The 16,177-nt window shown below is 39.9% G+C and overlaps 1 protein-coding gene across 8 annotated transcripts in view; it reads right to left on the reverse strand.

Annotated features, from left to right (window-relative positions):
- The window catches only part of CUX1 (cut like homeobox 1), a 278,459-nt gene that overhangs the window by 160,928 nt on the left and 101,354 nt on the right, over positions 1-16,177 (reverse strand). For all 8 annotated transcript variants that reach the window (XM_054847175.1, XM_054847169.1, XM_054847168.1 and 5 more), the window contains exon 3: positions 6,119-6,166. In XM_054847175.1, the coding sequence (XP_054703150.1) occupies positions 6,119-6,166 (48 nt within the window). The remainder of the gene's footprint in view (positions 1-6,118; positions 6,167-16,177) is intronic.

Consider the following 16,177-nt stretch of genomic DNA (forward strand, 5'->3'; position numbering starts at 1 on the left):
TTGCTTATGTATTTTAAAAAATTAGGGCAGAAGAATTCTTGCAAGAAGGAGCTCATTAACTGCCTTTGTGCAAAATCCACCTGCACATAAATACCAAAATGTAACCTTTTGCTAATCCTTTATACTGAGCTTACCCTCTTGCTTCTCTATTAACAACAAAGCAAGACCAGACACTGGCTTGTACAGAGCCTCATAGTAATTTTGTAATAAATACAGAAAGAATTCTGTATTTGGAGATACAGGGACTGGATTATAATGACACTCAGCAGAATACCGCACCCTGCACAGCCCTCCCATCCCCATTCCTTCCAGCACACTTCAAGCTCTCTTTTTTTAAAAGGATGGGAAGCTACTCCTGACACTGCGAACTGAAACAGCGCTGCCTGTCTGAATTTTGCATAAATAGTTTCCCACCACTGTTAGCATTTCACCCAAACGCGTGGCAGCGGCATAGCGAGCCTTAATATAGACAGCCCACCAGCTGCCAACAGAAATTTCAGCACTTTGTCAATTATATAAAAATAAGAGGATTTGGGCTGATCCTCCCCAAAGTTACCCCAGCAGTAACTGCTGTCTCAGTACAGCTTGCCTGCAGACTGCACGGGATGGAGATGAACCTGCAAGAGCTTCAGAAAGGTGCTCAGTGCCTATCACTTCCTTCTGGCGGTATATGTTAGGTTTGGGACCTTGCCTGTTATCCCAATAGCTGAGGTTTGTCCCAGGAAGGGATCAATACGGGAAGGAGAAAGAGGTACATATAGGAGAGGCTCTGACTGTATTTGAGAGTTTCTATAGTTCTGTCCATCAGTCTGGAGTTAAGCATCTCTTCTCCCGTGGATGTTTTCGACCCAGCACCCCAGAGCCCAGAGTCGGCAGCAGACATCCTACATACTCATCAGGGAGAGCGCATCTGCCTTTGAGATGCTGAAGTATATTTAAATCACCTTCCTCAGGAAAGATGTTGTTTAAACTGCAATCAAGCCAGCCAAAAATAAATAAATAATCATTTACACACTTGTGTAAACAAAGAAATGAAAGGCTGCTGCGCTGCTGTTACCCCAAAAGCACACTGTGCGCCCCTCTCACGTCCCCACTAGCATCGCGAAACAGAATCGAGACAAAGTGCAAAACTGTCCCCGTGCTCCTGTTATACAAAGGAAATTACCCACCACCCACGCCCCGTAGAGTGGACGTTAAAAGAAAACAATTATCGGCCAAAAATACTAGATTTACTCCATTTTGTTACACGGAGTGGTTTAACGAGACTTTCATTGAAAAGCAGGAAAGCTCCGGGTCTAAATCAGCACAACGCAAGCTCTGAATTTTGATGTATGCTGTTGACTTCCCCAACACAGAGCAATTTGTAATAGCTTTGCCACGCTGTTGTTTTCAAAGCTCCTGCTACATCACAAGCATTTATTTCTGACCACAAAATTACATTTATTCAACAGAAAGCAGCTCAGGGTCTTTAAGAGGTTAACTTCTGGAGTGCTTGGCTGCTCTCCAGCCTCTGTACTAGAATCAGTGCTAACGCAACAGCACACAACAGCACCCAGGCTAGCCGTGATTAATAGAGTGCTGAATACGCTGCTTTCCACATACACACACTTTTCATTCCCTTGCTTCCATAGATCATGGACTTATCCTCAAAATATCTGACTGAAATTGAATTTGGCTTCTCTCTCAACCGTTCATTTCCTATGTTATGCAAGGTTATATCCTTTTCTGCATGAGCAGAACCAAACCAGCTGCAGCTTTTGAGAAGAAAATGTGTTTTCAATTATGAAGCTGGCCTGAATATTGAACCACAGTTCTACTGCTACTCTAATTGAGCCATCATGGAGTGAACCTACAGGAAAGAAATTGTATTAATTAGGTTTGTAAATTTAACATAAGGAAATTAAAGGGGTTAAAAAAAAGAGAGATGACTATCAGCTCAGAAATGCTCCTTCAAAATGCAGACGGAAAGTGAGTCTGAAGTTGTTTAGGCACACACATTATTAGAGTATGCCTTCAAAGGCATGATTAGCAGTTCCAGCACACCAAACTGATTTTCAGCTTCTGTTATCTGCATATGGAAAATTATTAAATTACTCTACTGACCAAATTAATAGTTTAAAGAGCAATTGAGCCAAGTGGGGAGCCAGAGTGGTCTCATCAGAGTGGCAACACCCTTAAAAGTACTTGCTCTGTGAGAAGAATACGAGAAATAGTTTTCACAAAGTCCAGTGCGTTGTTTTGGAGTATGTGCCTTAAAGGGTTCTCCAAATGAGGGATTACCGCATTACTGTTGGACAGTACTGTTATGCCACATGAAAAGAATGCTAATGACCTCAGGAAATCCTTTCCCAGCCTTAAAATATCTATTTGATGACTTCACAAATATGGATTCCAACATTAGATTTCCATACCACAACTTTAGTTCTGTAAATTAACATAGCCCAAGAACACAACTTTTTTTTTTTTTTTTTTTAAAGATTTCATGTGCAAATATCCATCCACCAATGTAAACATGATAATGCACAATGACCTATTTGGAACACAGCTGATTTAGATGGTTGCTTGAAGGAGCACCTTACCAACTTGCAAATGTTATATATAATCATTTTATGATTGAATGGTAAAGTTCTTTAGCCTTTTCTGATTCTGTTCTGTATTTAGCCCAGCATAACGTGAGCAAACCATTAATAAGTTGCATCCTCAGGTTAATGGGAACAAGAAAAAAAAAAAAGATATTTAAGATAGAAATGAGAGGAATTTTAGATCTCTTAAATTAATGACTTCTGTCTTGCTCACAATAGCCTATTTACACCATCCAGACCTTACATCTTCCAGGAAAGTTAGAAAAGTTACCCACAAAAATCAAAAGAACAATACCATCAGCTTTGAATCAGACACAACATTCTGTTCATTTAAAAAAAATCCTTCATTCGAATTTCCATCAAAATCCTAAATAAGGAAAAAGCACTACAATAAAATTATACCACAGTGATGAATTAATACAGTCTCACACTGAACTAGGAATGCATTTTAAAATCTGTAGCATGCTAAATTCCATTTCATAATGCTCTTACTTTAACTGTCATCATAAAAAATCCAGTTACTTAAAGCACCGAGATCTATACAAAAAAGTTATTTCCAACTACTAATGGAAACTGCATATTTGATAACTGGAACAGTTTTCATCTGACTGAACAAGATAAATATCCATGGAATACAGAATGTTCTGGTTTGGGGGGGATTATTGATAAATTCATGTTATACAAAGGGAAAATACGAGGGGGGGGAGGGAAGAGTATCAATATCCATGCTCAAACGGGAAAGAAATATGGGCTAAAGTGACTTGTAGATTTATTTAACAAAAAAGTGAACTAGTCACAGGTTTACAAGCAGATGTCCCATAAAGCATGCTTGGGAGGATATTTAAATATGTGAGCTTAAGTTAACCTCTCTCCAAGTCACGTCAGGCTCGCCGAGGGTACAGTTCAAGGATAGTTTAAGTCAACCTGAGCTGGCACAGTTGCACTCCTCCTGCCCTTGGCTTTGCTCTCCTGGCCTCTCCCCTGCCCAGCAGGAGCCTGCAGTGAGCTGCTTCAGCAAACCAACCTGGCAGAAAACTAAGCCAGCAAAAAAGGGGAAGGAAAAAGAAAACTTTGTGCTCACCACAGGATCACATGAGCAAAAGTGCTGAGGCAAGGCAGGAGGTGGGGAGCCAGTTCTGAGGTGGGCAGGAACACAGCAATATCCATGTAAAGCTACTTAAATACCTTTGCTCGTTAGGGAACTGTCTGTCCCTTCTGATCTTCTGGCCCTCCCTAGTGCCTAGAGCCCTGTGGAGCAGAGTCATCGCACATGGGATTTGCCAAAGCCCGCTTCCCTTCTGAGGTGGAATCGTAATTTAATATTACTTGGACATGCAAAAAGCACCTACTTAGTTCTGTCATTAGGGATCAAGAGAAGGATGGGGCAATAGCAGTAGGGGTGGAGATAGAAGTCAGAAGCAAAAACGTGGTAGAAAGAGTAAATGGAGAAGCTGCATCATGCGAGAATCTTTTTTCCTAGCTTCTGTATGAGAAACCGGTGAGAAGATGGTGGTGTTCCAAAGTTCAGTAATACCATCCACGATGCCCCTACGTAGGTGTGAACCAGAGCACTCCCTGCTGCTCAAGGACGTGCTCTCACCAGCAGAAGGGACTCTAGAAAATGTCTACTTTCACTACTTGTCTGCTTACCTCTGTTTTATTTACTTATTTACTTTATTTACTTACTCATGATCTTTCATAAAGGCAGCCTTAACAATAAACAGAGATCAAATCTATATACTGAACAATAAAATATAACTCAACAGAACAGGCTAATATTCTTGGTATCTTGTCTCCAAAACAAGATACAGTAATTACATCTATAATCAAATACCACAGTTCACAGTTTAATGTTCTGCATTTATGTAGTCAATCATGATTAGTTCAGGTTTTCTTAGGTTTCTAAAACCCTGTCTAGATTAGGGAGAGTGGAATCACCGGCTAAGAGATTCAGCAGCACAATCTTGTAAGGTATTCGTGCTTCATTTATGTAAGAGGGGACTTCTACCAACAAATTTTACTCTTGTAATTTGTGAGGTTGAATTTATACCAACATAAACTTCACTTTTACATTAGTGAAGCAAAACTACAGAAGAGGAGTGTGTGTGAGCCATACCAAGGTAACAGTGAGCTGTCTCCAACAGGCAAGGTCTAATGGGAGAATCTTCCTTCACTGTAGCCAAATTTGGATTTATGATTCTTACTTGATCCTCAGACATTTCCTTCATTAAAGAACAGTGCTGAAAGCACACATACACTTTTCAGTCCGTTCACTGCAAGCTTGAAACTAAAGTGAAAAGGTTTTAAGAGCACTGCAATCCACTTGGAGCAATTTTAAAGTGTAAATTTCCATTGGCAGACTCACACAAGTCATTCTTTGTTGTCCACAAATTACTATCAGATATATCAAGGACAAAGTTGTCCTGTTTATTTATTTATTTCTAGCAATACTTGGGAAATTTGAGTCGTAAAATAAAAAATATCATACTGCTTTCAACATGAGGAATTATTGCCTATTTGGGATACATATTTAGCAGGACATACAAGCAATCAGAAATGCAACTCTCGTTACAGATAACAGGAGGGCACCTAATTCCCTATGCGGAATTCTGAAAACATGTTCCTGAATTTCTCTGGGCTCTGATGGGAACTGCAACAGCATAAAATCAGCCAACAACTTATAGATTGAGGAAGTAAAAAGCGTTGCTGCTTTAACACAGATAACTTCAAGAGCAGAGCTCTACAACACGTAACAGAGTGTGAGTTAAAGCCTCAATCTACCACCCCACGCAGGCACTGATCTTTGTAAGGAGAAATATAATTTGCAGACTTCATACACGGCATTTTCCTAGAGGCAGTACAACAGCTCCCATCTGGCCTAAGCACTCACGTGAAGTGAGCGTTTCAGTGCTGTCCACAGCTACAATGTAGAATTCTGTAATTGGCCCAGCTGCCTTTTGCTATAGAAATTCTTCAAAATAACAACAGTTGGCTTTTAAACTTGTGATCACTCTAATCATGTGCTTCTCAGTGGAGTGGTGTGAAGAGAAATCAAAGAAAGAGCCAGCAGCAGAGCTGTTAACGCTTTCTGTTGGTTTTCCAACAAACACCTGCCAACTTAAGGTTTTCCATTGAGCCCTCTAGAATGCAATGTTTTACAGCTGAAAAGGTTTACAGTGAAAACTACTTGTAGTATCTTCATATTTTTGTATACGTACATTACATTGCATTCATTAAGCGTTCAAACCGTCAGTCACTGAGGCATAGCGAGTTAGCTTGTGCCGCCTGAGTCACTGCAGCGGTCGGCTTAGGCTCAGGTATGCTGAAGGCAAAGTGATTTGACCAGTTTAGCTTGTCCAGCACAAATCCAGCGTATCACACACACATCCTGCACGCAGCAAAATGCAGAGGGCTGAACCCCTGTGGTGCTCTTTGCTCAAGGGCTCTGTACCCACCCGGCCACACATAAAGACTGCCAGCGTGCCACACTCATGTGAAGCAATATCGAAAGCACCATGAGAAGCATAAGCTCTTACCTCTCCCTGGAAACTCTTCAGTAATGGAGCTACCTGTTTGCGCAGGTCCTAGAAGAAAGAAGCAAGATATTTCATCAGAAAAATTTGAAAGGACAAATCATTGTCAAGTTTTTCCTAACACTATTTTCAGTTCTGAAATGCTACTTAAATCCTGATCACATTTTATGGGAGCTTTGATTAAAGTAAAAGTATACCTACAATTCATTTTGAACAGGTCTGCATTTCCAGTTTGACATATACCTGTATCTGTTGCAAACAGTATTAATTAACAAAAATGTAGTGATGTTGGGTAAGCACTGAACGCCTTCAATCTCATAATTCAGCTGAAACGCTAATGCGATTAGAAGCAAATGCCTCTATCTACCTAAACAGCAGCTACACCTCTGAACTTATGCCAAAGAAATTTCCACAAATGGAAGCTAGGCTTATAGGAAGATGACTTTGGACCATCATTTCAACTAAAAGTGTTGCCATTTTGTAAAAGGTCTATTTTATTTATTATTTTCTCAAGAGTGAGAAATTAACCATCAGAGAACTGGAGATAGCCACACTGAAGACAACAGTATTATTCATTGGTTTCTGTAGAACTCCAAATTTCTTCAGAATTACAACACACAGTGCTACAAAATTCATTACAATACTGTCCATAGAATCACCATAAAAGCTGATAGTATATTTTTACTTAGCAATCAAGATAATGTAGGACAACAGAGGTGTATCTACCTTGCATAAAATTCTCAGTGGCTCCACTTTTAAGCTGTTTGGGTCTAATTCACTTACAAATTCTCAGAATTCTCATTATGTGCATGCCTGAAGAATAAAATCCTGTAACTCTGCAGAGGACACTGTGTTATTGGGGCACAGCCAGGAAGCTGGACTCCCTATTTTTGCTGTGGTATTCCACTGACGAGGTACAAGCAGCGACTTCATAGTACGCTTACAGCTAGAAGTAAATCTGGAAGAGGTCTAAGGCAGTAACGTGACGCTGCATCATTCAGGAGGGCAGCGCTGACGTGGGTTACCCAGGAAGGAGGTGGATTTTCCATTCGTGGAGATTTCCAAGGCACAGCTGACCCACAGTGAGGGTGTTAAGACCCACTTTTAGGGCCAGGTGAGATCTAGTCAGCCTCTGGACGTTCCCTCCAACCGAGAGTCCTGTGCTGCTCTGAGAATACTGCTCACAACCGGGACAGTCACCAAGCACAGAAGTAACCATGAAACCTTCCCAGCTTCACACAGGCCACAGTCCCTTAGCTACCCTGAACCTCATGCAAGAGGTCATCATAAAGGGGTCTTTGAAGTATTTTCTCTCTATAAAAAGAGTCTGTTGAAGCCTTGGGCCTTTCGGAAAAGAAGGTGGCCTTAAAAAGTTGGGAAATTCTCTTTTCCAATGCATTTACTTTTACATCTAGAGTCACACAACATATTGGACATTAATCCCTCAGTCCTGGATTTAATCTGATTTTCCTCAAGGAAAAGTAGGTTTTTGAGAGAAGTGATTTTTGTCATTTAAATGACAAGTCATGCAGAGAGTCGGAGTATCAGGAGTTCTCCCACTCCCTGAGAAATGGCTTAGGGGGCCAAACGCAAATGAAGCTATCAGAGACAAATGATCAGCCAAATTTCCCTTCTTACATGGTTATTGCACTAACATACAGTTAATCCCTATCAAGTTAAGGATAACGTTGCAGCTTTATAAGCTCCCTTTTCGGCACCAAACCAAACGACGCTTCTGTTCTTAGACCAAGTCAAGTCACCTAAATGCTTGCTCATATTTTCTGCTGGTTTAGGACAGAAAAAGGGTAGATACTGTCCTTGTATATCACAAACATCTACAAATTACACCTCTACCAAAGCAAACTGGCAGGTTGAGCAGCTTTTCCCCACTTCCCGACTACCCTGGGAGACCAGAGGGCTGTGCACGTTTTATAACACGTTTTCTTTGTAACCTGATGATGATGACATTGAAGAAAGTAACAATAACCATCAATAACAAAATAAATGGCCACGTTCAGGGCCAAAATCTGGCACAGTAAGTTTTAATGCACAGTGAAATTACAGAGACATTAGATTTACAGTCAGGATACTGGCACCCTTTATAAAATCAGGAAAACTTATACTATCCAAGGAAAGCAACAATTCTTGAAATAAAAATCCCAGCTAGTAGGAAATCATTGTGTTTAGGGCTTCTGTCCCTGGTATTGCCTCTGAATTTACTGACTAGTTTGGCACCAGCCAGCAAACTGATGTCAAAACTGAAAGCAGAAATACAGGCGATCTAATTCCAGACCAGCCCCAAGTCTCTTGCTTGCACAGCTCTCAAGAGCAAGGCATTATTCCCACTGCCTAAGCACATGGCGTGAGCATCAGAAATCACCCTAGGTACATCGGCAGATGACAAAGCACCGCAGTGGCATTCAGTGAAATAAAGCACGGCTAGCTCTGGAGGCAGGAGAACGTAAGCCCTGCTCCTCTCTGTGTGCGTGGCAAGCTCTAGCCAAGAGCCTGCTGTTGAACTGCATCGTCTGACACGTACTAACTTTTGAAAGACAGGATTTGCAGCACTTTTTATTTCATGATATAAACTATGTCAGGACTTTGCCTTCATATTCATCTTTAATAATGAGATATGTTGGTGGTGGTTGTTTACAGCAGACAAAAGAGGGAGAAAAGCGGGGTGGGGGGTGGAAAGAATAGAAGTGGCATCCCAAAGCCAAGAAAACAGTTGGTCAAGCTGTCAAAGAGGGAGAAAAGCTTTCAAGTACAAAATCTGATTCCCACACATCCTTCATTTAGCAAATTCAGGATGCTAAACACTCATCCCAGCAATCAAAACGTTACCAAGCAAAATTCATGGCATAATGGCAAAACATGTTGTGCTCGATTTAGACAGCAGCTTTTGTTGGTGGTAAAACTGTTTTAAAAACATTTCATGATAGAGGAGAATGCAGCTCAAAGTGATTCAGTCCCACTGGCAAGCAATCAGTTATACCACAGTAATCAATCTGGGGCAATCCTGGGACACACCGATCATTACAGCACACAGTTTAACAGGGTAGAATGCTCTGACAACTCGAAATCTTGGCAATAACTTGAAATCTGTTGCAGCTGAACAACAGAGACAGAGCATCCCACTTCCATTATCTTCACCGAGCAAACAGTCTAAGTAAAGTAACTGCATGAATTTGCTCCAGTATTTTAAATGCAACCAAATATGCCATGCAGGTAAGCGGATAAGTGGCACACACCATAACAAAAGGCACAAACACCTTCTTCACATCATTTTGTGCTTTCTCTCCTCTCTTCCTCCTCCCTCTTAGAATTTATAGGCTACTTTTATAATTCCTTCCTTGGCTAAACAGCATCAAAACTTTAGACAGCTCACAACAAAAGGGAAGTAAAAATAAACAGACAGAAGTCAGGAATACATATGCCTCGAGTCACCCGCTAAAACTCTGCTGGTGAGATTTATTTTTGGCAGTTTGGAAAAATTCCTCATCAGACTTTGTCTCAAAATACTATGCTAACATCAAATAGAATTCTACCTTCTTTGCACTAAACTGAACAGAAAGAAGGACATTCAGTTCAGACCCGGGGGAATCTGTAATGTTGGTTAGCAAGGACACCACATGATTTATTATCTGTTTAAAGTGTAGTGGCCTTTACTGCCTGGACTGTGATCAAAACAGGAAAAGCAACCAAGTCCAGCACTCGCATACAGCTAGCAAATCATTCTGATCAAGCAGAACAGCTAAAAAGGGTTCATGCAATTGAACACTAAAACAAATGATAATTTATCAACACAAATGCATTGAAATATTCGAGTACTCCTATACAATCGCATTATTAGCCTATTTTTCTGTGCCATCTAAATGTGTGCATTCTCCCTCTCTCTGGATGATTTATCAGGGTAGAGCAGTTTTCTGAAAAAGGCTCTATCACAGACAAACTCAATATCTGAAGTAGAGACTATGAATTAGGATGCTGTATCATTATCTGAATCAAATCTGATAGCTGAAAGCTAATACAGCATTTTCCCTTTACAAGAGTATAAACAACGAGTTTATATTTTGATCAAGTAGCTACACAGTGAAATCTGAATCCAAATAATTTTTAACTCCCTTTCCATTCTCATTAAAAATAACTCTATGGAAAATAAACCGAGAATAAATCTATGCCCAGTGAAAACCAGGGCAACGAATGCATCTTTCTGACAACTAAACTACATTATTTATCAATTGCTATCTTAATACACTGTGTACAGTACAAAGGACATATTAATGGTCAGGCTACCAGTGTTGTATTTGTAATTTACGTGGGGTCTGAAGCTACACGGCACCTTCTGATCTCCTTGCAGACTGCTCCATCTCATTTACCTCCAAACTGCTTATCTCTAAATGTCACAACAAGAGCCCTATGACCCTGGTTTGATAAAGTGGTCCAGCAAGGCTAAGCTTGACCTATACACCTTTATCATCTACAGAAGTATTGGGCTCTTGTAAAATCAAACAAAACAAAAAACTGGGAAAATGTTCTACTGTATGCCTCCCGCGCCACATTTCCTATGATTTGTTCTATATATCGTCTACTCGAGACACACATTGGCTGCTGAATGTCACTATGTCTGGCAGAGAAATCATAATGAGAAGCAGCCCACTTGTATCAGCATCGGTGACATCATTAGTTCAGCTGTCACAACCTATTTTTGAGCTGCCTTATCACCAGCGAGATGCTATGGCTTTCCTGCCATCTTACTCTTTCGCATTTCCTTCCTTGTTAGCCCACACGTAATAAGGAACTAACAAGTGGCCCTGCGCTTAAATTTGGGAGGGCTGAACATCGTGATTCCAGATACTTTATTATGAGAACTTACAAAAAGAAGAGAAAAAAAAAAAAAAGAAAGAAAAAAACAACCCAGAACAAACCCCAATATATATTGACTGTGCGGGATGATATTTGTCAGCTCAATCAACATAAAAAGAAGCAATAGTGCAGCCTGAAGAGGAACTCTCGTGCTAAAAACTGGCAGCCAGGTTTAAGCCCCTCTTTCAATAGGCAGCGTGCCGATATGACGGATATGTGTTTCTTGCGACTGGGAGGATGCCTATCTGTCCACCCTCACGGGCAGGGCTCCACACACTTTGTCCACACAGCTATTATCTCAATAATGTTGTTGAGCTTCTCTTTCATATAAATATAACTGAAAGGGGGAGAGCTGAAAAGCAGCCAAGCATGAAGGAGTTGGGAAGAACACTGGCATCACCTTCCGAGGTGTGTTTGATTATTATATACTTCAAGGACACGACTTGTCACTGTGAGGCACAAAAATCAGCCAGTTAACTGTAATAAGTAGTAAGCAGTTGTGCTGGTTAATTAGAGAGAGCCAGCAAGCATATATGCTTCACCCTGCCATGGGTAAATCAGTGAACAAGTTGGGATCACTCAATCAGACACTCACCTACCAATACAGAAGTTTAAAATATTATTTCTTTGCACCCACAATTATGAAAAAATCCAGAACGTGCACTTCTTCCACCAGAGATCCTGGGCACATGATTGAAGGCGTACTAAGGGAAACATTGAAGTCTTTATGTTTAATTAGTTCCAGCAAGCTCCACTTTGCTTTGCTCTAAAAGATATGAAACTGAAATCCCAGACAGTTGTCCAAACAGGTACTATACAATAGCTTAGATGACTTATTTAATTCCGAAAATATAAGGCAAATTAAATCATATGAGCAAACAATTTATTGCTCAATTTACACTACGATTTAATGAGATATAAAACCTCTTATTGCTTAAGGCTGCTAAAGTATTTACTTGAAATCTGATCATTGAAGAATGAATCATGATGTTATCAATTTTCTATGATATTTTTAGTTATTTTAATACACTAACATGCCAGTATTTTCTCTGTACAAAAAAAAATAATCTGAAGTTACATTTATAGATATGTTTCAACCTAGCACAATGATAAATAAAAAAATCTTGATTTACAGTAGCAAAATGTACACCACAGTACTTTCTGAAATATTTCAGCTCACAGATCTTGTGCAAATTCCATTAGCTTTAATTATTTATTAGCAGTAGATTTAGATTACTGTTCTTGACCTATTTTTCAGTGTATGGACCCACCCAGCAAGAAGTGAAAAAATATTCCATTTGTGAAAGGCTGATTTAGTGAGAGCAGACTTTAGCTTAAAGTAGAATATTAAGCAAAAACACATGCATTGTAATTCAGGGGAGAAGCTTGCACTTCAGAAAGGTTACCAAGTGGGGCATAACCAGCCTACAGAATAAACACTAAAAGAGATTCGTTGAAGAGAGACGAAATTTTTGCTGTTTAACCACCTCAGACCATTTTGCAAAATTGCAGGCACATGACAGTCCCACAAGGAAGTGAGCCTCCACAACAGACATACAGAGAAGTTTCAAGACTTTCTTTGTGGAAATACCCTTGTTTCTACCAAACTCTGTAGACCACGTGCGTCCTAATAAGCCACGGGGAAACGAGTCTAGAGCGAGTAAGCGTTTTGGGGCTGGTCCTGTGGTCCCTTTCCCCGGCGAGGAGGCAAACCGTGCTCTTCCCTGGCATGAGAAAAATGGAGCATCTGTGAAGGTGTCGACTTGCCACGTTGCCTTGGGTTGGGACTGGCACTTTACTTTCAATGGAACTACTCACTTGCGCGAGTCTTAATGGAATCCTCTTATAGCTTCTTCCAAGTTAAAATAAACAAAAAGCTAACAAGTTTACTCTGTGCCTATGCAGCAACGTATAAACAGACTGGTTACCTTCACAACTGTTTAAAAAATCAACTGTGTGAAAGAAGAACTGTTGCACCCATATATACACACACACACACACATATACAATATATAATAGAAAAAGAATTTTTTTAACAAACTTTACAAATTAATTTAGTGAACTATGCTTTTTAGAATCATGTTAAAACCCTGCCATCATTTATAAAACAGTAAGTTAACATTGGCTAGAAAAGACATTGAACAGAAACAATTCAGAACTTAAAAAATAGAGTTGCTAGGAAACAAAAAAAATTAATTCAAACAAAAATGATTCAGGTAGAGTTTTGGAAGGAGCTAATTCTAACAAAATGAAAGTCTGGTCAGTAAACTTCCAGTATGGAAAAAAAACCCCAACAGGATGACTTATTTAACAGCTCACCAATACATGCAGAAAATCAAGCATCATTTTTAACAAACATATTAATTTTAAAGGCTACATACCAGCTAATGGCCCCACGGACAATTTTCCTCCTGCTAACAGTTTGTCCTGCTATCTTGTTAACCCCTGCAGTCCCTGCTGAAGGCTGCAGGCAACACCAAAAATGCCAAGACAAGCCCTTGTCATGGGAAAAACCACACGTCCATATCATCCCAGGTCAGCAAAACTACTTATTTATGTAATGAAAAACCATTTGATTAGCCAAATATATTTCAGAATCTCTGAAGCGCTGTTCTTGCCAGCAGGATAACCATGTGCCAGCGACGCCTAGGAATGCCCATTCTTAGGGCTTAGGCCAACATCTCTGGATATGCAAAAGGTAATTACCTGGTCCCGACCTTTGTTAAGTACCTGCAGATTTTAGAAGATGAGTACGCCTGTCCAACAAAACTGAAAGCAAACTGACTGCTTAGTAGTGCATCCCAATGAACAGCCTCACCTACAATTGTCAAGTTTTAACCGGAACCGTTCTGTCCTTCCAAAAACTCAGGTCGTTTGATGAGCTCTCTGCCCCTGCAATTGAGGTTTCCAATGAAAAAGATCCTTAACACTCTCCCACATCACATCCCGGAGGACCTCTTTCTCCATCCACTACAGTGCTCTCATTTTCCACTTTGAAAGTCTACAGAGTTCACAATGCTTCCCTGATTATTCAGAATTACAGCCTGCAGAACAGAGGTTTCTGTTCAGTGTAAAATGGAGAACTTCTGAAAAAAAGGTAATTATTATGAGTCTTAAAAAATTAACGTGTCTAATGAGAAGCTAATGACATGGGCCATGACTCTGCAGAAAATGCATCTAAGGACTGTGGTCCAATTAACACCACCAGTTCAAACACAGACTAATGCTTCACATGGTGGATTTAAAAAAGCAGAATAATGTGAAACCATAATTGCACCTGTAATTTTCCGCATTCCCTCCACCACAAGCAGAGCTGTGTCTGAATCAGTGTGCACCCTACTTCAGTGCTCAGTCTCGCCTTCTTGGATGATGAAATTAGAACCCTGGGTCCTGCCACGCTCATGAGATTTGGGTTTCTCCTCAGTCTCAAGGAAAATATGGGTAGGACTATTCAGAAATAATTAATTTCAATGTACAGTTTTATTTAGGAAAAGTGAGAGTACTAAATAACATTATTGGTTTAAAACCTGTTATTGGTCAATTGGAAAGATTTCCAAAATACAAGTATCTTGTTTTAAAGATGGGTTGTTTCCAAGAATAATTCTGTGTTAAATACTATAATAAGGAACAGGCTTCATCCTCACAGTTCCTTACAGACTGTATGTAAATGGGGGGGAGAAGGAGAGCAGTCTGTGCATTGCCGAGACATCAGATATTGCAAAATTGTTTTCCCTACTTACCTTTTACAGAGAGGTTAAAAATCTAGCTGTGAACAGACCGTATATTAATCATACTCTGACATACCTGCATGTAAGAACACAGGTGTATTTACTGATTTATATCATTACAGTCAGCCTTTTTCTATGATTCCAATGCAAGAAAATCCAATACTAAGAAATCCTCTAATAATCTTTTTATAAGATTTGCTCGCTTAATCTTGATCCTGACCATTCGGTTTCATTCAAAAGCCAGTTCCTCCTACAGAAAACAAGTTGTTTCACAAGGGTCAGAGCGAAAAGCCTGCTGTCCTGCAAATCCATGTCCTACATTTGCTAAAACTCTCACGACCGTCATCTTTGCTATGTTTACGTTCTTTGCAACCTCTTCTAGGCAAGGAGTCACTGGCTAGTCACCTGCTGCGGCTCAGGAGTTATCGTGCCTTTAGCGGGTATTGCCCTTTAAATGAAGCTACAGTGATAGCTTCAGATTCCTACAAAGATGAGAAATTCGAAGGAAGGAAAAAAATAATACATTGACAACCTCAAAAAAATCAGGATATAGACCCAAAGGGTTTACTACATCTAATTTAGCATACCTGGTAAAAACACCTCAAAATTAATATAACTGTCATCCTCCTGACCTACATAAAAAAAAATACAGCACAGATCTTTTCATGTTGCTTCAGTAAGTGAAGTAATTCAGAGAAAACAAACTTTTGCTGCCTTTACACTTCCTGGCAAAATTCCTACTGAAACACACTCAGGCCTATAATGCATATGCTTTGGTAGCACACAGTAGATATAAATGAATCATCAGGAATAAAGCAAGCAAAATCTCACTACAGATGTATCCAACACGTTTACTGTTTATTAGTTGAACCTAAGAAATAAAAACCCCACATAAAGTGCTTTTGAGCAGCAGCATCTTCTCACAACTGTAATATATAGTCTCAGCTGGGACTAATTCTCAAATTCATATGCTGAACTGTGAACTTTTCCAATATATTGGGGGGGGGGGGGGGGGGGGGGGGGCAGCAAAGGCGAGGAAGAGATAAAAAGACCAGGAAAAGAAACCCAGAGGATTGAAGATTAAAAAAGGACAGACAGAAAGGTGCACTTTTTTCCCAGTGTTAAAGGCATGCAAGCCTAGCGCTGAATCACAATGAACTCAATAGCAGATTAAAATGAGACATACTTGTATAATAATAAATCAACAGAATTAATACAAGCTTATCTTCTACTAACTTAGAAGGGGGAGGTGACAAATTGCACTTAAGGAAAAATAGTTTTACTGTTGCTAGCATAAGCTGAGCGTCTATATGAAACTGCTAAATTTAGAAAGCCAGCTTTTGATGATAGCAACGGAAATTAATTCAAGTTTTTTGTGGGTTTTGTGTGTGTGTGTTTTTTTTAAAGAGCTCTAGAATGTTAGTCATCTTCTTGAAACTCTTACCAAAAGCAGAGACTTCATAATGCA

This window comes from Grus americana, chromosome 19 (assembly GCF_028858705.1).
Source record: "Grus americana isolate bGruAme1 chromosome 19, bGruAme1.mat, whole genome shotgun sequence".
Lineage (NCBI taxonomy): Eukaryota > Metazoa > Chordata > Aves > Gruiformes > Gruidae > Grus > Grus americana.